Genomic DNA, 23478 nt, shown 5'->3' with positions numbered 1-23478 from the left:
GGGGGTGGGGGGTGCCGACAGCCTCGAAGCCAGGCGAGAGGAGGGGCGGTTGGTGGAACAGGGGAAGGTCACCATGGCAACAGCTTCCCCCCCCCCGGCCCCCGTCAACCAAAGCAAGGCCCCGCCCCTCCCCGCCTAGCGAGTGAGTTCGGGGTTATGGCCTCCAGGCTTCTAGGGCTGAGGGAGGAGGGGAGCCCTAGCAACAGACCCCGGGAGCCCTGGAGAGGCCAGTGCCCACCTCTGTCCAGCACCTCCGTGAGCCACCGGGGAATGGGACGTGGGGGAGGAGAAGAAAGACCCAGGGAGACTAGTTCCCTCCCCCCAGTCGTTATCCCCTCCCATTCCCCCCATTCCAGGGCCTAGGACGTCCTCACTGCCCCTGCCTCCCAGTGATGCTTGCTGAGTTGCTTGGCCTTCCAGGTGTGGCTCAAAGGCCACCCTCCCTTGTGCCCCTAACAGGAAAGGCTCTTTTCCCTGTCTTGGACTCCCATAGGGCTCTGCACAGCTTTTACTACTTTCATAGCTACTGTGTGCGATAGCCTGGGCTGGGAGACCCAAATGACTGGGCTCCTGCTCCCAGGGATCTCACAGTCTGGTTAGTAATCTCTGTATGCCTCCTTTGTATTATAGCACTGCCTGGTATGGGTGCCCATCTGCCCTACTAGACTGCCCTGTGGGTAAAGGCAATGACCTGGTTCAGAGGTGAAATGTTCTCTGCCAGGAGTAGATACCCTACTCTTAGACCTCATCCCTCTATCCAGGATCCCACCCTCTACCTAGTTTTAGCAGCAAGCAGGCAAATAAGAGTGAGAGAAGAAAGGAAGAAGAACCAGAGAAAGAATGAAAGGGAAAGCAAGGGGAGAAAATAAAGGAAATGGGGAGGGACCCAACAGCTAACCAGAGGAAGAGACTGAGAAACCAAGGTGAGGGGTTGGGGTGAGAAGGGAAGAGGTGGTGATTGTTGACGGAGCGATATTTCAGAGCTTCAAATTCAACTCATTATTAAATGCTTCTCTGCAAGTATTTGGACCCAAGGCAATGTTCTGCTCCCCCTTCTCTGCAAAGATAGGCTTACCACTTAACCCTTAGCTAATTCCCCCATCTCTTCCTTTTCTTGTAGGGAATAGGGAGGGATTGTAAATGCCCTTCCTATCTTTTTGTAGCTGAAACCATTGCTCTCTGGTTGGTTGGTCAAGTTTCACTTCCCTTCTCTGCCAAGTTGTATTCTTTCCAGGACTGAAAGACAGAAGGATGGAGTCGACTATTAGCCATCCAAAAGACTCACCTATGACTTCACAGAATGGAGGTAGAGCCTTCCCTAGATCTGGTACAGCAGCTGATGACAAAGGTGGCTGGCCTAAAAATGATTGACTTTTTTGTGTGTGAGGCAATTGGGGTTAAGTGACTTGCCCAAGGTCACACAGCCAGTAAGTGTTAAGTGTCTGAAGCCAGATTTGAACTCAGGTCCTACTGAATCTAAGGCCCCGTGCTCTATCCACTACGCCACCTAGCTACCCCAAAATGATTGACTTTTAAACATAGAATCAAACCATGACTCTGCTTGCCCCTATCAGCAAGACAAATGGTGGAGACGCCCATTCTCCTTGCACAGTTTCCTCCATTTTAATTTTAACCTGATTTTACACACAGTGGAGAACAATGAATGCAAGCAGCAATTTGGCAGCACCAAGATCTACAGCCACCTCTGGCCTTGTCAAGTATATTTGATTTATAGATCTCCAAATGGAACTCTGAAATTCTATTTTCTGGCCATTGGCTTCAGTCCTTTGAAACTTCTCTCATTACCTTATTTTTCCCTAAATCTGGCTAACTCAGTCAGCAAAGAATGGTTCTCAGGGTCATAGGTTCAAGAGACAGCTGGACACCTTAGGAAATAGAGCATGTTCTTAGGGTCAGGAAGAATGGACTCTGTATCCTGCATTATGCACTTACTATCTGTGCAATCCCTGGGCAAGTCCCTTAACCTCAGTTAGCCTCCTTTGTAAAATGGGAGTAATATAGCACCTACCTCACAGGTAGGTGATGGTGAGGATCAAATGAGTTGATATTGGTAAAGTGGTCTGCAAACTTTTAAAAGCACTAGCTAGTCTTATAAACCAGCTCTTCCCTCTTCCCTTGTTTCTGCCTAATCTGTCCTTCTTTGTTCCACTTTCAAGGACTTAAGACTATAGTTACACCCTTCAAGAAGGCATTCTCCCTTGTTCCTTCTCCTCCAGAGGGGATGAGTGCTGCTGGAGGAAGTCACAAACTCACGCTAACTTTGGCCCATGACCCATTCGACTGGACCCTTGCTGCTGCATCTTTTTATTCACCTTGACTGATCACAGTAGCTGACAGCAGCTGCTTCTGAGTTCCACTCTTCCCTGTTCCAGCAGATTGCCTCTGACTTTAGGGAGGCTATGAAGCCACAGTCATTTTCCTTTCTTCACACTTAGACATCCCTTTCCTTTATACTCCTCTCTTCACCTCACTTGGCTCATCTCAAGAGGATGATATGCTTCTCTTTGCCAAGGCATATTTGAGCTATTGACCCTCTCTCATCTCCTGGAGCTTGCTTCGTCAATCATTCCCTCCTACTGGCTCCTTTCCTGCTGCCGACATTGTCTCCCCGACATTCGATAGTTCTCTACTCTTTCATTGCTCAGTGCTGGAAAAAAGCAGTCTACACTAGCTGCCTCCACACTTCCTCATCACTAACTCCTCAATTCCTAGCGATCTGATTTCCCACTCCACCTCTCAACTGGAAATGGTCTCTCAAAAGCTACAAAAGCTCTTTTAATTGCTCATTGCTTCTCTCATACCTCAACCTCCTTGGCCAACTTTTTTTTGGGGAGGGGGGTGGCAATGAGGGCTAAGTGACTTGCCCAGGGTCACACAGCTAGTGGCAAGTGTTTGAGGTCACATTTGAACTCAGGTCCTCCTGAATCCAGGGCCAGTGCTTTATCTACTGCGCCACCTAGCTGCCCCCTTTGGCCAACTTTTGACACTGTTGACCACCCCCTTTGTACCAGCTAAATTGGACTTCCCAAACTCTACATGTCATCTCCCGCTTTGATGACTTTGTAAATATCTTCCCTCTTCACCTTTGCCATCACTTCCTCCTTAAGGGGATCATCCATCCTCATATCTTCATTCCTCTTCCTTATATTTCCCTAGAAGAATATTTTGTGTAGATCCTTCCCTTGCCACCATTCCCTATCCTGGATCATACTTATCTATGTGCATGTCCTATTTCCCTTGTAGAATCTAAGGAACTAGAGGGCAGGTATTGTCATTAAAAATACCACTGTCTTGGGGGGGCAGCTAGGCGGCGCAGTAGATAAAGCACTGGCCCTGGATTCAGTAGGACCTGAGTTCAAATCTGGCCTCAAACACTTGACACTAGCTGTGTGACATTGGGCAAGTCACTTAACCCTCACTGCCCTGCAAAAAACAGTATCATTGTACCCTTAGTACCTAGCACATAGTAGGTACTTGATGAATGCATGAAGGAAGGGATAATGGCTCCCTCTAGGAGCTGTTGAGAGGATGGAAAGCAGCTGTGGGTTAGAAAGACCTTCTTTGTGTCATCTGACTCCTGGGTCATTGGTTAGACCTTCTTAGCAAGGAGTTTGCAAGTTCAGGACCCCTGCTTCCCAGGAGTCAATAACATTTTCCAGAAAACATGGAGGCCATTGTCAGGAGGGCAGCCCTTGCCTTGGGGCAAGCCAGAGCTCTGTGCCTGGCCTGCAGACACCAGTCTGTCTAGCCTCTTGTAGGTGTCCTCTTTTACAAATCAAGATGAAGAGGAGCCTGATCCAAAGTTAATGGAAACTCTGCAGGTACCGGCTTCTTTCTTCTTGGCGCTCTACCTTTTCCTCTAACACCAAAAACTATGTCAGGAGGAGTCAGGGCTTAAGCTGAGAAGGGAGGTTGGGGTGTGCTCAAGGATATCTTCCAGAGTGAGGCTGTCCTCGCTTTTTCCTGCTTCCAAACGGATCAGTCTTACCAGGTGGGAATCCAATTGTAAGCACTGGCCCTTGAAAGCCACCAGAGGGCAGCCAGAGCCTTGCAAAACTAATTTTTCCCAATGCACCTCCACCTTGGCATCACCTGCTGCTATACCACACCCATATGGAGAGCTCAGAGGCCCAGATTCCCCACCCTACCCCCATGTGTGGGGATCTAGCTGAGAGGCAAGAACACTAATCGAGCAATCAGGAGCCTTTTCGACCTCGAGTAAACTGCTGCCCCTGGCCAGGGCAGTTTCCTCACCTATAAAATGAGGGAGGAGTCTAAGATTCTCTCAGCCATAACATTCCAGGAACCTCTGCCATCAGACTCAAGTCTTTTCTTTGGCTGGGGCCCCTCCTGGGATGGCTTCTGGTGCCCCAGGCCTCTGGGATCATTCCAAGTGCCCGATCTCCTTAGCCCCTCCCTTTTCCCACCCCAGACTACACTGCCTGATGCCAGGGGTGTCTCCTTTGGGAGCTCTAGAGCAGCAGAGGCCCTCTCTGAAGCCAGGCAGCCAGCCCTTCTTCACAGCCCACAGTGCTGCCTTCTCCTGGTGTCTCAGCTCCCAAGCCATTTAAGACATCACAGATGAGGATGGTGTCTGTCCAGACAAAGCTGAGCCCAGAGAACTGCCTCTTTTTTTTTTTTAATTTTAAATTTTATTTTACAAAAAGAGAGAAAGAAAACTGATAGGCAGTTATACTGACTTACAATTGTTCTGTTTGCTTTTTTTAAAAAAAGTGACATGAAACACAAGTAAAAATAAATACATCATAGAAACGACCAGTTGTCCAGTCTCTGGGGCAGGAGATATCCTGCCTTACAGAGAGAAGAGGGAAGCACATGATCATTCGTGCGGGCCAGCCGGCCCTGCTACAGAATCTCTTCTTTTCAATCCCCAAAGGTGGACCCCAGACTCAGATGGCATTCAAAGGAAAAGAAAACTGAAAACCAAAGCCAGGTACCGGGTCCCAAGTGCCTCCCCATCCCTATCAGCAGTGTGGCTTTAGTGGTTGTCCAGCACAACTTCCCTCTCTGCCTCCCTTAAACCTGGTCCACTGATCAGCCCTACCCCACCCACCCTCAGTAGATGGTGCTCATCAATTCAAGTTATAGGAAAAAAAGTCAGTGGGGGGGGGGGCTGTTTAAAGCGGGGAGGGGGATTCCTCTAATGGCACCCTCCCCCTGCCCATGTTGTTCTGTGAACACATCCAGATCGGAAACAACCTCCCAAGGTCAGGCTATGCTCTCAAAGCTACTAATGAGTCCTAGGTTACATCACAGTATGAGGTCCTGAGCAATATACTTTTACCCTTATAGAAGGACACAGGAAAGAAAACATCACTTCAACTGCTCTAAAGACTAATCTGCCCCTTCCTAAATTGACAAGTTACTTAAATTATAGGACCTCTTAAAACAAAGGCAGATGCACACAAAGGCACTGGGCCAAGGCCAGTGGATATCGTGTTCTCTCATAGCGGAGTGCCCTAATTTTGGTTTGAGGGTTCACGGTGGGTAGAGAAGATACAATCTGCTTGGCCAAGAATTTAGTAGTTTTAAGACTCAGTTGTCCCTACAGTCCAGGACAGAGTAATGAAGTGGGGCGCGCACATCCAGCACTGCAACCTTAGGCAGAAAGAGCTGAGACAGCCAGGGCGAAAGATGAAGGGTGATCTTTCAGAAGAACACGCTCAGAACCAGATCCAGGTCTAAGTCTCGGGTCTGAACCAGGGACAGATTGCAGCAGCTTCTCCTCTGATCCTCTGAAGAGAAGCGTTGCTTACTTGCTTGGGTCAGGCATCTGTTTTCAGGGTGTTTCAGGCAGGCTGATGACTGAAAGGGTGAGTATGACTGCATGAGAAGGGAAGGTTATGCAAAGGGAGAAGCTGGGTGTCACCAACCACTAAGAGAAATTGGTAGGGTATAAGGGAGGTCCTAGCCATGAGAGGTGAGGAATAGGTTCTTCTCTTAAATGAAGAGAAGAGAGGAATGTCAGGTACATATCAGACATTCAGTTAAAAGGTACAAGATGACTCATGCTCAAATAGTGCATCTTCTATTTGTTATAAAGAGGACCAAACAAAAGAGCATGGGCTCTTGGCAATAACTGAAAGGCCCTATTACTTACTATACTAACATTACTTTTAGGGTAAGATTCACATCAAGATTCACACCAAGAGAAATTGCTAGTTTGGTTCACTTTTCCAACCAGGCAGCAAGATCGGACTTCTGAAATGGGATAGTTTCTCCTTGATCCATGCTCGTGGATGAGGGAAATTTGGGGAGGTAATGGATGTGGGTATGAGTTAGGGGTGTGCAGAAATCACCTTGAATTTGTAGCTAGAAAGCAGCGTCTGACTGGAAGCTGTCTCTGGCTTAGATGTTACTGGAATCAATACTCCTATGTTGGAGCACAGAAGCCAGTTAAGTCAGTCACAGATGTGTGTTTGTATTGGATGGAACTGCTCTGGGACACGGTTCATTCTTTTTCTGACTTATACATGAATCACGAATGGTGGTAACATGTGTACTCATTCAAGACCACAAAGACATTTACAGAGTGGAAGAGTGTAGTTCAAATCCAAAGCTAGTCTCACTACAGCTGTTCCCGTATCATCACTGTACTGTGCCCTACGACTAAGAGCAAAATCGATAAGCAGCAAATCTACAACAAACCAGATGTACATGGTTTAAAAGGCTTAAAACCCCCCAAGCCCAACCCCTAGATGTCATCAGTCCAAGAATGACCTTGGACACTCTACCCTCGTCCTCACGCCATCTTTACCGTACGAAATCTGGACAGTGAAAGCCACTGCCCTTTGTCCCTCCCTCAAGTGAAGGCAGGCAAGAATATGATTTTTATGGCCTCCATAACACCATCTGCTTCCCTCCCATACATAAAACCAGACATACGTGTATACACAAACAGACATGACAGACATACACAGAAAGGCAGCAGTAAAGACAGGGTTTTTTTTTCTACAATTCATTATAAAACCCTCAGAAACTCAGATCCCCCAACTATCCCACTTTCCCACGAAATCCACAACTGCAACCCTCAGAAAAGGCCTTCTTCAGCAAGACCAGCCTCCCAAAGCTTTGGCCTTCAGAGACGGAGCAGGAGTACATGACTGTGAGAAGTAACCCCTGGTACCACATGTGAAAGGCAGCAGAGAAGTGCCCTTATTACAGCCAACCCTGTGAAACCATTGATGGCCTGGCAAACACCCCGGGGTCTCTCGCTGTTCACTAGCATCAGTTCCCTATCCTGCAGAGGGATCTGTGACCCTGGTCCCTGCGCCAGTTCTACCTCAATAGCCTGCCCACCAACTCTAGTGACAAAGTGATGATACAATCGGTGTCAGTGGCCATGCAAAGAGGCAGCAGGAAAGACACAATCTCCCGCCTCCCAACACATAACTCAAGACCCTTCCTGTTACTGGGCCTTTGGAGCCACCAGCACAGATCAGGCAGTGTGGATGGACCCGGTGGGTCCAGATTGGCTCCCTTCTACTGTGCCAGCTTTAACCTGAGCCTGCTCCAACGGAGCCCCTTTACCGTCAACTCGTGGGAAGTGTCTGAAAAGAGAAAACACTGGTTTGAACTGCTATTCTTAAATTAATCAAAACTAATTTGCATAGCTAAACTGTAGATCTAAGGCTTCTATGAGTAGCAGAGTTAGGTATGTCTGACAGAATGCCTAGGAAAACAGAGAGAAAACAAGCTCTAAGGTTCCACTTTTGGCATTTTTAGACAACAGTACGTCCGTGTGCACTTGTCTATACGCACACACCCCATCATCCATCTTTGTCCCCCCTTTTGGGAATAACTCAGCACACCTAGTCCTTTGAACAATGGAAACAGTGTTTGGACAGAAAATTCTCGAAAGATCTTACTCCTAGGGTCAATGTGGTCATACTCTCCTCACAGGGCTGGGAGGAAACAGAAATGACCCACTAAAAGAACTTGCTGCAACTTCTCAGGCTGAGGAGCCACGGTTGTCACCTACAGCTTTCACCCTGGGAAAGCTGGTCAGGCAAAGGCTTTTTGTCTGGCTCATCCTTCTCACCTCAGCCAATTTACAAAACCCTAGTCACTCAATACCAGTCCTAAGAAAGGCAGAGTTTATACTTATCCTAGACACTGTCACCAGGAAAAGGTGGAGCCCAGAATGACCAATTTGCTTCTGAAAATGGAAGTCAAACCCGGGATCCAGAGGAGGGGAGGAATGAATGGTGCTAACATGATTCCTTCCCATTGGCAAAGAGCCAAATATTCATCCAAGGATACACTTTAGGAGTTGGGAATATTCCTTCTCCTGAAACTAAGTTCATGTTCTCCTCTCAAATCTGCTCTCAACAGGAGACGAGCTCCGAGGAACTGAAGGGCAGCCATGCTCCAAGGCCATAAGCCACTTTCCCATTTCAGGAATAGAACATGCTGGAGGCCCCAAACCAGGACAATTGTTTCCTGCCTTCTCACTTTGCAGCCAATTCTGTGGCCTCCACACTAATCCTAGGAAATCACCACCTAGAAATGCATTGGTCCTAACTACAGTCTACACTTTGGTCAAGTCCTCTAACTTCCATCCACGACTGATTCCCTGTCCATATCATATTTCTCACAGACAAGCACAGGGTCAGGGAGACCTTAAAATTCCCCATCCCCATTTGCTTCCTATCTCCCACCCCTTTCCCTCCCAACTCCCTTCCCCTAACATAAATGAAAAAAGAAATGAAAACCCCCAATAATAAATAATTGCCTTCATGAAATAAATTAACATGGAGATTTCTAATGGAGGAGGGAACAAAGACATACCACTGGGCCAGGTGGTTGGGGGTTCAGTCTTCTAAACTCTTTGAGTTCCCACTGATCCCACCACCGAGAAACTCTCCACACATGGCAGTGAATCCTTCCCTCCCCACCCCCCACCCCCTCACAGGATACACACACAGCCCTCCTTCAGGAAGGAGAGCAAGAGCTGCCCAGACACACAGACATGGCAAGGAGAAACACAACCCAGCAATGTACACTCTGCATTTTTCTTCAAATCCTAAAGCAAATGCAGCACAGTGACAGTGGGTCACCCAGGTCTTCTCAGTCATCCTATAGCAGCTATAGGTGGAATTGTGACAAGGCAACTGTCCCAACCCTGAGCTGAGTCTCTGCTCTTTACCCACTGTTCAAACTGGAAAGAAGCCACCACATTTTAATTTCAATTAAGAAAATTTCAAGTTCTCCCCAGCCCCTACCCCCAGAACCCTCCCTTCTTCCCTCCTACCATGCTGTCAGTGATTCGTGTGTCACACGCGCGCGCACACACTCTCTCATACACACACTTGAGTGCACACACACACACGCACACACACGCACACACACACACACACGCACACACACACACACACACGCACACACACCCCTGGCTGAATTCCTGCTCTATCCCCAACAAGTATCCCTACTTCAAATGGGATCTCAGCCTATCCTCCCTTCTCTCTTTGCCTTTACTCTCTACCTCACCCCCTGCCCTCCCCAGACTTAGGCCTGAAGACTCTCCCATTTAGGCGAGCAGGTAGGCAGCACAGGTTGGGGAGACAGGAAGAAAGGCAGGATTGTCCTATCTCTGGTCCCCAGTCCTCAGACTCCCTCCCCTGTAGCAGTCTGGATTTTAAACAGCACAGAACCCCTGATATTTAAGAATGACAGACAGCCCCTGTCCCACCTCCTGTCCTCCCTTGCTGGGCCCTATCTTCAGAGCTCCAATTTTTGCCTTCCAATCCCAATGGGAAGCCCACTGAGGGGGTCAGAGTGAGGTGGAGAGGGACTCTCTCGCTATTTCCCTGTGATTTCTATCACATCGTCGTCCTTGTCCTCATCTTCATTGGAGCTGCACCCCACCTCTGAGACCTCGTGGGAGTCAAAATGAGGCACCTGGGACCGTAGAAGACTGCCAGCTGGGTACCCCGAGTGGGGGGACATATAGCCTGGGTAGACCGACATCCCCCGGGCGAGGCTGCTGGGCAGAATGGTAGAGGGAAAGGGTGCAAACATCCTGGGCTCGGGCAGGAGAGACTGTGAGAAGGGGAGTGAGTAGCTAGGCAGCATCCCCGTCACAGAGGGGTTTAGCATGAAAGAAGGGACACTGGCAGTGGCTGAGGTAGCAGCAGAAGAAGAGCTGACTGGGCCAGCTGGCAGGAGGGGGTCAGTAGTCACTGGAAATACCAGAGGGGAGTCTGCCAGCAGATTGGGCAGCTGGTAATAGGACGAGCCAGTGCCCATATAGAAGGAGTTCCCCGCCTGGGGGGTGAAGGGATGGGTGAGGTTGTGGTTTAAAGAGACTGGTGGCATGGCAAATCCACTGGAAACTGGGTACCCGTGTTCATACGGCTGCACGGGGGCAGGCAGCTGGCACTTTTTGGGCGGCCGACGGGCTGGCTCCTCTGTGGCAGGTGGTGAGGCCGACTTGCGTTTGTTGCCCCGTAAGTCCAGTACTGGGTGCCCATCACTGGGCTGGCTGGTGGCCGGGAGGGAGAGGGCTAGGCAATGGCTCCCTAAGCGAGGCTCGGGCCCTCGCGCTGTCCCAGGGACTGCATTATTGTCTGCAGACCGGGCTGGGGGACCGGAGGAGACAGGGTTGGTGCTGGGCGAGATGTGATGGGTCTCTCGAGCAGCTGCAGCCTCTGCATACTGCTGCAATTCACTGATGATCTCAGGGCTGTCAGGGGAAATAGGTCTGGCCAGGTCCTCTGTGTTGGGGAGTTTGGGCGATGAGGCACTGTGTCTGCCATTGCTTGTGGACTCTAGAGATGGACCCTGGGATCCTGAGAGCAAAACATAGATACACCTGGGAGTTAGAAAGGACAAGGAGAAACTGGCTACTTATGGGAGTGCTCAGGCACAAGGAGATTATCAGACCCACTCTGAACTCAAGTGAAAGGACTGATTGACATTGGGGTGCTTATAAACCTAAGGTGAACACTAAGAAGAACTTCTAATTTGGGGATCTAATTTTCAAGGGAACAAACTAAAAATGGTCTCAATTCTAAGTCTTTAATATAGAGCATCCGTTAGGGGGTTAGATCGGGGGGAAGGGCAGAAGGTTCTATAACTGAACACTGGAGCTACAGAAGGCTAGGTTAGACTCAAAGCAGGCTTCTTTCTCTTTGTGGAGGAAGATGAAAAGAGAGGTCAAAGTGAGGTTTAGTCTGCTGGTTAGAAATAAGAGACACAGGCACCTGAGGCAGCTGTCCGGCGATCGTCATCAGCCTTTGGTTTTCCAGTTGTCCTGATGGCAAAAATCCGCCCATCGCTGGTCCGAATATATGTCCCTGAAATGGACAAGCAGACTAGAGAAAACTGCCACCGTGTACCCGTGACACGAGGTGTTTGTAAAGCACTTACACAGTGCCTGGAACACAGCAGGTGCTTAAAAATGCTTGTTCCTGTTCTTCCCCTTCCTCCTCAATCCTATGAAGGCTTCAGGCCTAATTGCATTTAACTGGCTACAAGATACGCAATTAACTCTTCAAACTTTTGTCAGTACAGCCCTCTTGGGGAGGGGATGTTGGGGTTAAGGAAGTACGTTCAGCTACTAAAGCTCTGCAGCATTAAACAGTGGAGAGAAGCAATCCAGGTCCTGCTTCTGACACCAACTGACTTGGGGAGGGGATGGGGGAGTCCCTCACACTCTGCACCTTTCTGAACCTCAGCTGGGGAGCTCCCCACACTCAACACAATCCCAGACCCTGTCCCTAATCTCTTCTCAGTTTTTTTGCTGTCTGCCAGGGAGGAACCCAGAGGTGTGGGATCCGTCTGCTGAGGGGCTCGATCCCCTTTATAGTTTTCAGGGCTTCAACTGAATTCTCAGGAGAGCTCTACAAAATGGATAATGCACCGCCTCTGTACTGTGCCATCAGCCTATTTTGGTGGCAAATGTGTGTCCCCTCTTTAAGTTCAGCAAGGACTGAAGTAGAAGATCCTTGCTAGCGCTCCAGGAACTCTGTGGAGTTGGCCATGGTCACTTAATGGGACTAGCCTGAAATCTTCTCCAAACCCAGAAACGATAATCCTATTGAAGCCTCTCATATCCAAGATCATTTAGAGGCGTACTGAATGATTCCCTTTAGCCCATCCTGACTTTATGTTCCTAATTCCCCACACCTGACAGTTTGCACATGTACCACACCAGGGGCAGCTGGTCTTCCCAAACTCCCAGCTCACCCTTTGTCCCACGGATGATATGGATGCTCTCCCCAGCGCTGATTCTTGCCTGCACATCTGTGGAGCTGTTTGTTCCAGGAATGACAATATCTGGTGGATAAAGCGATACCTGAAGTTATGTGGGCATCTAAGCTAATTCATATTGATGAAGGGTTGGGAAAGCTCTTTTTTTTGGTTAAAATTCTTGAGGGAAGAAGACAATTACCATAGATCTACACCCAACTAATCTCACCACCAAGGTGATCTCAAAACCATCACTCCCAAGAAGGCTACCTTGACTAATCCCATGCCACATTTCTCTTCATTTTCTAATTCCAACAGAATAATCTCCATACAAATGAATACTTGATCATATACCAGCTTGTATTATTTTTCCTTTATTTCATAAATGTGCACAGTGGGGGTCTCACACTACAGCGTGAGTTCCTTCAGGATGAAAGCTGTTTTCTGCCTTCCTCTTCCATCCTTTATAACACTTAACAAAGGACTGAATACATAGTAGGTACTTAAATGTGACAGGAATGAAAATACGGATCAAGAGCAAGAGAGGCCCTCTGAACTGTGCCCAAGTCACTGACCTGTTGTCGTGACGATCTTCTGCACCAGGACCCCTGCGCGCTGTAAGTAGTTGATGGGGAAGTTAACTGCGGGATTGGATGCTGAGGCAGAGACTGAGCTGCCCAGTGGGACATGCCGGGGCATCATAGGGATGGGGGTTGACTGCACAGGGCGGACGCTGGCCACAGGCTTGTCATCCCCTTTCAAGGTTGGCCTCCTGAGAGAAGATAAAGACCAAGGGATTGTCAGTGTGAAAGGTCTTATTTACTCTTGCTGATTGGGTTTTGAGTGTCCCTTCTAAGTGGGATGTTCTAGCTTATTTGTCCACCTTTCTTAATGGAAACAGATTAAGAACCAGAAGACACGAGTCTATGCCTGGCTCTTGCTTGCATTGGCTAACTGTGGGGCCTTTATTCAAGTCACTTAGCCTATCCTGAGTCTAAATTTAGGCTCTCCAGCAAAAAATCCTGCTTCACATCACGGCAGTATTATTATCCAATGGAATCAACATGTAAAAGCACTTTGAAAACTACAACACAGTAGTACACAAATCCAAGGTGCTTTTCTGTTCCCTGAGGTCCTGATTGTTGGGTACCTGGCTAGGGGCACACTCCCCCTGACACCTGGGATTAGCAAAGGATGAAGAAAAAAACCTTCACACCGATAGCTTCCAGCTTTCCAATTCACAGGGGTTTTCAGTAACATCTCACAAGCAAAACAGAGCTACTTCCTAGCCACCCTCCCTCTCTGGCAGGGGCATAATTGTCCCAGGTTCTCAGCAGGGAATGTTTTCCTTCATCTGTCCCCACCCCTCCATCACATCAACTTCCTTATATCTCCCTGTCACCCATCCCTTCCTGCAGCATGACTATATGAAGAGGCCAGGTTAATGGCAGGTGTTTCATCACAAAGACGGAACAACTGAGAACACTGTTTTTAATATAGGTACCAGTTCAATTACCGGCCATATCCCAGAGCTCACAATCATTAGGAGGGACTTGCAGTGCCTGGCCAATCCAAAAAGGAAAAGGAAAGAGGGGTAGAACACAGGAAAAGAGGGAGTAGAAAGGGAAAAGAGAAAGAGAAAGAAACTTTCAGAATCAGGTTGAGCACTAAGAACTAGATGTTGCTTCTAGGAATGACTTTTGGGGGGAGATGCTAGATGATTTTCAAATCCTTCAGGTTCCCCGGGAATCTCACTGACTAAGGAACCAGAATTCTTTGTCTGGATCAAGTACTAATTATGTCCCCAGAGGACACTTAGGAAAAAGTGCAAGATGCACCATGGATGACAGAGGCTGTTCAGACCACACCAAGTGCTGATGGGAAATGTGAGGAATTCCTCCACTAACTTGGGAATATCCATGCTATAGAACACTCCCTGGCATTAATGAGTACTGTAGGGAGATATGTGCAAAATAACTTTGTACAAGTTCACTCTTCCTGCTCGCTTTAGGTCACTAAGTGTGATGTTTGAGCTGTACACAGCAGGTTTTATTAAAAGTTGTAAATTATAGAGTGTTATATATATTATAGAGGGAGAACCCTGGAAATCACCTAATCTAACTACGTTAAAGATGAGGCTGAAGGTAGAATACTAACTATTTGAATTTAACACAACGGACAATTGTTTCCACAGACTTCTTGGGGCATGGGTAGTTATGTGCTCAGAGGCAGAACAATAGACAGGAAAAATGACTGACTGATTCAGCAGAGCCTCTTTCCATTCTTATAGACCCTAATTACTGGATGGGTTTATATGTTACTAAACACAGATGGACAGGAGAGCAGCTTTCAAGTTATGCAAATGTTCATGCTCCTTTGATAAGTCACTAAAGAGAAGATGGAAATTCTACTCTAAAAGTAAGTTAAAGTGGGGCAGCTAGGTGGCGCAGTGGATAGAGCACCGGCCCTGGAGTCAGGAGTACCTGAGTTCAAATCTGGCCTCAGACACTTGACACTTACTAGCTGTGTGACCCTGGGCAAGTCACTTAACCCCAATTGCCTCACTAAAAATAATAATAAAAGTAAGTTAAATATGCTATAAACACACTGGCCTTGTAAAGTCACTGCTGGGTGTGGGGTAAATACTGGCACCAATAGAAGTGTCTATAGCTAAAGGAGAACCTCTGCCCACAATCCCCAGCCTCTGTCCCAGTGATTAAAGCTTAGTAGTAGTGGCCAAAGAGAGATTCAGAGCCAGAGGCTATTGGTTCAAATCCCACCACTGATGCTTCTTCCTTGTGTAAATGACCTTGTCACTTAATCTTCTTACAGTTAAAAGGAGGGGATTGGACCAAATGGTTCCAAGGGTCCCTTCCAGCTCTGGATCTTTGATCCAATGATCAGCCTTTTTCTCTGGTGCAATGGATAAAGGGCCTGGAGTCAGGAACACTCCCATTAAATCTGGTCTCGGACCCTTACTAGCTGTGTCACCCTGGGCAAGTCATTTAACCTCTGCCTTAATTTCCCCATCTGCAAAATGGGGATAATAGCAGCTCTCTCACAGGCTTGTGAAGAGGATCTAAGTGCTCAGAATGGTAGCTGGCACACAGTAAGAGCTATATAAATGTTAGCTATCATTATTATTACTGCACGTCCCATGTATATTCCCAGCAATCACGCTGTTTTGAACAGAGACATGAGAGACTGAAGACACAAGGCTGCCCTGGGCTAGTGAGAAGCCTGTCCCTAGAGTTAGAGGGTCGGGATAAACTCCCACTTTGGCAGGGGAAGACCCCTCAGTTTTGTAGCCTGTAAAATAATGTGGTTAGAATAGAGACTCTCAGCCCTATAACCCTATGATCACATCTCCTGCAAAATAAACTACCAAACTAAATGACCCGAGTTAGAAAAACATACTCTAACTCTCAGGACCACTGCATTACAAAGAAAAAGAACCACCTTCCCAGACAGGAGGCCAGAAATGGATGCAGGTTTGAATCCCATCTTGTTGCACAATACCACCCACTGTTTGCCTACTTAAGCACAAATGTGGAAATGCAAGCAATGTATGCCTCTATATACTTCAGAAGTACTCATTTCAAAATATTTAATGGGCATAAAAATATATGAGCCAAAGCCCAAGGAAGTGATACGCCAATGTGCACTTTCTGAAAAACCTTAATATTATCAGATGGTCATCCACTTGGGAAAAATGGAAAACACAAATTTTAATTATATTAAAATTAACAATTTATTTTTTAAATCCCAAATTCTTTTTCTACAATCCAAAGATATAATGAATGTGTTTCCAGTTACTTTACTCTATATCCTAAAAGTTACTTTGACATTTTTCATATAAAACACTTGGAAAATAGCAACAAAAATGTATAAAATCAGTAGAGTTCCTGAGCCCCTAGATAAGAGGAGAAAGGTATTAACCTGAATGCATCATAACTCTAACCATGGGCAGCATATCTGGTTATTGAATAGGAAGGTGAAAGATGGGAACCACATTGTCTGAAAATGAGAAAAGAAATGAAACATAGATAACTGAACTATAATTTATCACAAAGAACCTTAACAACAGTTGTCTTTGCTTCTGCTTGGAGCCTGAACAGTTCTAGAAGTTGTGCCCAAGTAAATCAACTGTGTATACGTAGAGCTCAGCCACCAGCTGAAACCCCATTGGCAACCAAGAGCAGAAAATGGGGATAGAAGTTCCTACACCTAATCACCAGCTTCCTGGCATAGCTCCTGAAAGACTTGCCCTCTTCCAGAGGCCAAACTGCCACTGAGGAGAAGGCAAATGACTTGTACTGGGCAGGGAAAACCTCACCAGTGATGTAACCGGCTTAGTTACATCAGGATGGTGAGGACAGCACATAGGAAAAGTGATTTCCAGTTTCAGGCTTCTCACTGCCAAAAAAATGAGAACACACAATCTCTGTTGTCTCCTGGGACCTAGCACCAGAAATCCAACACGCCCACCCTTCTTCCCCTTGCAGTAAGTGCAAGCTACTCGAACAATTCTGCTTGATACGCACATTGCTCTAACAATGAACAGTGTGTGTGATCTTTTGTCTGTCTTGGTTCTAGCTCCTGGAAGCCTCTGAGATCTGGACACTCACCAGTTTCTCTGGCTGAAGGCAGGGATACTGGTCAGGCTCTGGTCACTGGCAGGGTAATACTGAGCATAGGATGGGCGTGTGTAGGGGACAGATGCCCGTTTCTCTTCCTCGTAGCTCTTCTTCGCAGCTCTTTTCTCTGCCTTGGTCAGCTGGTGCTCCTTGCGGTCCAGGAGCAGCGACTCATGCTGGAAAGGCTCCTGCAGAAGCAGGGAGGTTTAGACATTCCTTCCTCTACATACCTACTCATCTGGACCCCAAAGAACACACAAGCTCCCCCCAGTATACTGCAGCAGCAGTGTGCCAGGAGCAATGGGCAGGAAGGACCCAGAAAAGCACAGGAAGACTCAGATGGACTGATGTATGGGGATGAAAGCAGTACCAGGGAGACACATACCAGGGACTCAAACGTGAACACAAAAACCAAAACACTCAAACTGAATGAGGTGCAAGCATAACAATCAAGTTTGGTCACAGTCAAAAGGTGGACTAAGGGTGTGACACATTCACTGCACATGCGTCAACTCTGCAGTGGCTAGTTTTGCTGAGCTGCTTTTTTCTCTTTTTTTTTTATAAGGTCTGAAGTCTAAGTGACAAGGGGAGGTATATATTCAAAAATGAAAGTGGCATAAAAACAAAAGATATCAGAAAATATCTTTTAAAAAATGGGAGTTAAGCAGGTGGGTCTATTCTTCCAGAGGTACTAATGAAAAAACTTCAATATAGGAATAATGCAGTTTTGCTTTCTCTTACCCATCACATACCTAGCAATTCTAAGAAAAAAATGGATACTCTACACCATTACGACCTGTACTCCTGGGACACAAACCACCACCACTAGAACAGCACCATTAAATCACAGATTCCTGGAAGAGGAAGGTCTGTGTGTCCTGTCTTTGCATTCCTGATGTTGTCTAGAAGCCTTGGGCAATAAAGGCAGAAATATAGAACGAGCAAATCCACTCCTGTAAGGAGTGCTCTTACCTTCTTTTTTATATAGCCTTCCCAGGGAGTATATACACTAAACAGGGTATGGCACACACCTTGGTGATGAGGTGAGGGTACTGGAGACAGGCAAGCTGTAAGACAGAGTCCTTGATTTTACTCATGTTCGGTGCCAGCTGGGCTGGGTCTGGCTCCTCTTCCACAAAATGCAACAGGTTTTCTACCTCCCTCCGGGTGAAGTTAAGCACGGGATTTAAATCATCCACCACCCGATCTGAAAAGGGAGATGACAGACATGAGGTGTGTCAGAGAAGCAAGTTAAGAAATTTATTACAAATGAAAAGTCACAAAGCTGGAGAAAGCAAAAAAATTAGTTTTTACATGGCATCAGTTCGATTGTATTCCACACTATTAGACTAGCACAACAAAAGGAGGTCCTGCTTAGGACCAAGACTGTAGGCAAGAGACTGAAGAGAAGCACACAGGCCAGTATGGCAAAGACTGAATATGTCACCATCAATAACTGAGCCCTTCACAGGAACTTTCTTAAGGCCTCTAAGGTAGAGAAGGTGGTCAGAGGGTAAAAAAGATTGAGACTTTTAAGTTCAAAGCCTAAATTCCCATATCCACCCTTCTCTCTGCCTCTGACTTCCTTCTACCCTCTAGCTCAGAGACACCATGCAAAGGGTGTCTCAGAGAAACTGGGAGGTGACGCACCTGACATGCCCTGTTTGGAAATCTGCCGGTCATAGATTTTCTTCTCCAGAGTGTAATCAGACACCAGGCGGTAGATATGACAAGGCTTCTTCTGCCCATAGCGGTAGACACGACACACTGCCTGGGCATCATGACAAGGGTTCCAGGAGGCATCAAACACCACAACTCGGTTGGCACCAATCAGATTCACACCCAAGCATCCAGCTCTTTAAAATACAAGTCAGTTTTCATTTTGTTATTGCCACTTATAGCCCTTAAACACACTTAAATACTCCAATCCTAGCACCACTAAGATCCTAGTTCTCTGCTGTGCCTCAGTTGTTATTTGCCTGTCTTTTGTGTAAATTGGGTTTAAGTAAAGCAGAGCTGAACAAAACTGCCAGCCTCTCTCTTTGTGAGTCATCGAAGGCCAGTGGCAGGACAATGTCAAGATGATGGACCTGGATGACCCTGGCATCATCGATGCCTGACTAAACTCTTAAGCCCTCCAAAATACCTGCTTCAGCCACCTTCATGGCCATTGGTACAAATTGTTCTCATTGGGGTAGACATCCCCCTAAATCACTGACAGGTTTGAGGTCTATGAATACTCTGGCTTAGCCTGTTTGCCAAGCATGGTTTACCAGGATGTGGCCAACTGCACTTGCTCTAGTTTTTGGAGTCACAGGTGAGAGTTGGGTAAAGGTGGATACCAAAGGTGGATGAGCACCCTTCATAGTAGGGGTGCTAATCCTCCTGAATACTCCACCCCTTGGTAATGGCCAAAGAGAGACCCTTTGAGCTTGGGTGAATGGAATAACATCACCATTACTTATTATAGTAGTCTTTTTACAATTCTTTTCTACTACCTCATTTGCTGCAGGCAGAGAAGACAGGGAAGGCCATCCTCAGGAAGCTTCCTCTGGAATTTAAAAAACTAGATACTTCACTACACCTCTCACAAACAGGGTATCACTACAAACAACTGTTCTCTCCCTCCACCACAATCTCTATAGCACCTTCTTTCCTGACTCTCCAACAAGATATAAATATCCTCTTTTCTATTCTTTCCCTGAATCAAGGATTAAATTACAGACCAAGGCAACTATTGTAGTAGATGCCCTAATGGTAACCCTTTCAAGCAGAAGTGTACAAGAAGAGAGTTCAACTCCCTCCAACCTCCACTCCCCAAGACCCTACTCACCGTGTAGAAAGGAGGAAGAGCCAAACAGAGCTGTTGTTGGGATCATTAAACTGGTTGATAAGACGCTCCCTTTCAGAAGCTGAGGTGCTACCATCTAGTCCTGGGAAGGGAAATGCCAAGGACAATGATGAAACAGAGTTGTCATAAATACAAAAGATGATACTAAGTCCTTTCCCATCTACCAGGACTTCAGGTGCTATCTCCTTAATGGACAGATAGATGCACCCACCAGGAAGAGATAGGAGAAAATTGTTCTCATGTGTATTTAAGAATCTTAGAGTGGTGGGGCAGCTAGGTGGCACAGTGGATAAAGCACCGGCCCTAGATTCAGAAGGACCTGAGTTCAAACCCAGCTTTAGACATTTAACACTATCTGTGTGACCCTGGGCAAGTCACTTAACCCCAATTGTCTTACCAAAAAAAAAAAAAAAAAGATGGAGATGGAGACATTTTCCTGGGCAAGTCACTTAACCCTCATTGCCCCGCACACAAAAAAAAAATCTTAGAGTGATAAAGCTAACAAGAAAGTAATGTTCAGAGTAGAACTCACCTATCCAAGAAAAAATGAAGTGCCCCCCAAAGACCCAGAGGTACTCAATGGAAGGTTCCCCATCTCAACCCTAATGTCAAGACACAGATTCCCACTCCTTCCTGAACATACAGTGGACAGGCAGGCTCCAAGTTTAAAAAAAAAAAAAAGAGAGAGAGAGACAGAGCAGGATGTGGTCAAGCCAAGGACATCTTAAAAATTGGCACAAAGTACTTGACACAGAGCAGTAGGTCATGGCGCCCAAGAAAAGGAAGGGAAATTAGTATGAGCCTATTTATATTCTAGAATTAATACATGGCAGTCAGTCAGGAGTCACATTTGGTGCTAGTTCTGATAAAAGACTGGGATCCAGAGGGCCATAGTCTGTAATTCATTGGGTCAACATGTCACATGAGTCTGTTCTCTTAGTAAAATGGATAAAAGAATGCTGACTTGGGCTGATGGATTACCAGCACCAGAACTACAAAGCTCTCTGCAACCATATATCATGACATTTGTGCAGGACATTATGGGAGGGAAAATTAGCCACAGACCAACAATATATACCACAGACATGCAAGAAGATACTTCTAAAAATGAAAGAGCCCTAGTTTAGCATCAAAGGCTGTCCACAATAGGTTCCACCCTATTTTTCATGCCCTTTTCTCTATTATTTCCCAAAAGAAACTCATTGGGTGTGCTGGTGCACATTTATAATCCAAATTACTGGGGAAACTGATTGGTGGATGTCTTGAGCTCAGAAATTCTGAGCTACAGTGGGTCATGCATCAATAGGGTAAGCTGCTGGGAACTGGGGAGTGGTAAGAGGTACCAGGCTGCCGACGGAGGTCAGAAATGGAGCAGGTGAAAACTGTTGCTCAGTAGTGGGATCAGCCTGTAAGAAGTCACTATACTTTTAGGCTGAGGGAGATGGGAGGCAGAAGAGTGGGAGGCAGAGGAAAGGGAAGGTGGCTTTACTTCAGTCAAAATAATTTCCTTACTTGTTCATACTATTTTTCCTGTTTCAAATGATCTCCCCTCATAGGGTCATAGATTTAGAGCTGGAAAGGACCTTAGAAACCACTTGGTCAGACCCCTTCTCATTTTACAGATAAGGGACTGAGGCCCAGAGAACTGAAGACACTTCCCAAAGGAATACGGGTAGTGGCAGAAATTAGATTTTAATTCAGATCTTTTGAATCAATTTTAAGTCTATTTCCATTAAACCATGCTCTCCTCTTAGACCACCCAATCTTACTCATCTTTCATAGTCCAACTATCTCCCCCTGTTCCACTAAGGCTTCCATTACTGTCCCACCCCACTGTGATCTCTCCCCCTACCATTCATGTGATACTTAAAACATAATACCTTCTATTATTAATTGCTTATGCCTACATTTCTTTATCCCAACTAGATTGCAAACTCCTTGAGGATTAGCATTATGTTTTAGACTCCTTCAGGTTTGTCCCTATAGTGCCTAGTATAGTACTTTGCACTGTATATCGTGCCAATAAATATCAGTTGATTAACTATGGATGATGAGGTAAGCCTAAAGAGAACAAAGTAGAAGACTAAAGAAAAGGGGAAAAAAAACAGGAGGAGGAAACTGCCACTCCAATAAACACTCCCCACAATGTTACATGATCAAGTCAACAGGAATGAACTCACGGTAATAGCTGAGGTTTCGAACCCAGTTCTGATCTCCTTGCCCATCTGAGCCAGGCAGGCAGGGCATTAGTCTCTTTGCCAGGAACTCCTCAATGACAGACAAGGTGGAAAGGCTCTGACTGCAAAGAATAACAGGTCATCTCGATAAAACCTGCCTGAGGACATTTTGTCTAAAAGCAAAGTTCCTTCAAGTTTTTATATATGCTCCCTACTCTTAAAAAAATAAATGCAGCACCCCAAAACACTAACACAAAAGGGTCTCTGGGGTGCCTTCTCAGTCAAGAATCCATGCGTACAGATCATATTCAAGACATAAAAAGATATTTTCTTCATTTCGGATTTGTACAAAATCATCATTTCCATACCTATAGCCCAGAAAGCAAAAAAAATCTCCATCCTTGTTCCTGTTTCTCCTTCTTTCATGCAGTATCAGCCAAAGGATTCTACAGCTGGGTACCATGTCTGGTAGATGAGTGCTCAGGCAAGTTAGAACTCACTATGGTGCTGCAAGCAGCCTCACAAACCCTAGCAGGGGAAATAACTGTCTTACTGCCGCGATCTTTTGGAAAAAATGCTGCCCACTTTTGCGTCCTCTGGCATGGCCGTGACTGACAGCCTTTAGTCATAGTCAAATAACGGCTGATGTCTGGATAGTTTACCGAGGTGTGATAGGGTGCAATGGGGACCCCCAGATTTTAACGATCACCTTTTCCTCAAATCCCTTTCTGGGTGGTATGAGGTGCTTCAAAAGATGAAGACCTCACTTGGAAACTATTTAAAAAGCAGTTAAGTTAGCTCCTATGAGGGCCAGCACAGCCCACATATCTTCAAGGATAAGTCTTGTTATAGGTGAAGAAATGGGACCCCTATCTTTTAAAATTTCCTTGAGAGAAAAAGATATCACCAGAGGAAGAGCCAAATGGCTAAAACACTGGAAAAATTCTACAACTCCTCCCAGGAAAAAATGTCATTAATAATAAAGGAGAAAAATGACAAAGATAGAGGATAGCTCTAAAGACGAGCTATAAGACACCTCCTGCTGCTCTTTTGCAGGTGTGGAATATTGCATATAATGTAAGATTTTTTCAGTGTATTCATTGGTTTTGATCATTTTTTCCCTCTTCTTCCTCCTTTAAAAAAATTCTTTGTTATAAGGGATGGCTCTCAGTGTAGGGAAAAGAGAAGGGATACTGGAGGAAACATACAAGGATGAAAATAACAAAAGATATTAATAAAATGTAATTTAAAAAGAAAAACAAAAACAAAGAGGATAAAGGAAAAAAATGAGGAAAAATAAAACCAGAAAGAGAGAGCCTTATGCAGTGGGTGAGAGGAAGTGACATCTGTTTCATTCTTTTAACTGCTCCATTTCCTTTAGTAATATGATGTGAAATCTTACCAGGGTTCTCAGGGAGCACTAATACCCTTACCTGAATACAAGGATCTTGTCCCCAAGTTTCACACTTTCTTCAATTAAGTGGAAGAGCAGCACCATTTTGGGTGAGTTCTCCAAGACTCCTGTCTGATAATCACATAGGATGTCTTTGGCCTAAAACAGAAGAATCAGCAGCTCAGC

General features: G+C 46.1%; 1 protein-coding gene across 3 annotated transcripts in view; it reads right to left on the bottom strand.

The window, feature by feature from the left end:
• Positions 1-4699: 4699 nt before the first annotated feature.
• RAD54L2 (RAD54 like 2) overlaps positions 4700-23478 on the bottom strand; it is a 161899-nt gene continuing 143120 nt past the window's right edge. For all 3 annotated transcript variants that reach the window (XM_043970558.1, XM_043970538.1, XM_043970548.1), the window contains 10 exons: positions 23333-23451; positions 21903-22021; positions 19705-19804; positions 18522-18727; positions 17903-18078; positions 16863-17059; positions 12810-13006; positions 12232-12321; positions 11247-11339; positions 4700-10832 (listed from right to left, as the gene is read on the bottom strand). In XM_043970558.1, coding sequence (XP_043826493.1) covers positions 9844-10832; positions 11247-11339; positions 12232-12321; positions 12810-13006; positions 16863-17059; positions 17903-18078; positions 18522-18727; positions 19705-19804; positions 21903-22021; positions 23333-23451 — 2286 coding nt within the window. In that variant the 3' untranslated portion in view covers positions 4700-9843. The remainder of the gene's footprint in view (positions 10833-11246; positions 11340-12231; positions 12322-12809; positions 13007-16862; positions 17060-17902; positions 18079-18521; positions 18728-19704; positions 19805-21902; positions 22022-23332; positions 23452-23478) is intronic.

The sequence above is a fragment of the Dromiciops gliroides genome, chromosome 1 (assembly GCF_019393635.1).
Source record: "Dromiciops gliroides isolate mDroGli1 chromosome 1, mDroGli1.pri, whole genome shotgun sequence".
Classification (NCBI taxonomy): domain Eukaryota; kingdom Metazoa; phylum Chordata; class Mammalia; order Microbiotheria; family Microbiotheriidae; genus Dromiciops; species Dromiciops gliroides.
Note: the sequence above shows the minus strand (reverse complement) of the source record. Positions and strands in the feature narration are given on the sequence as shown.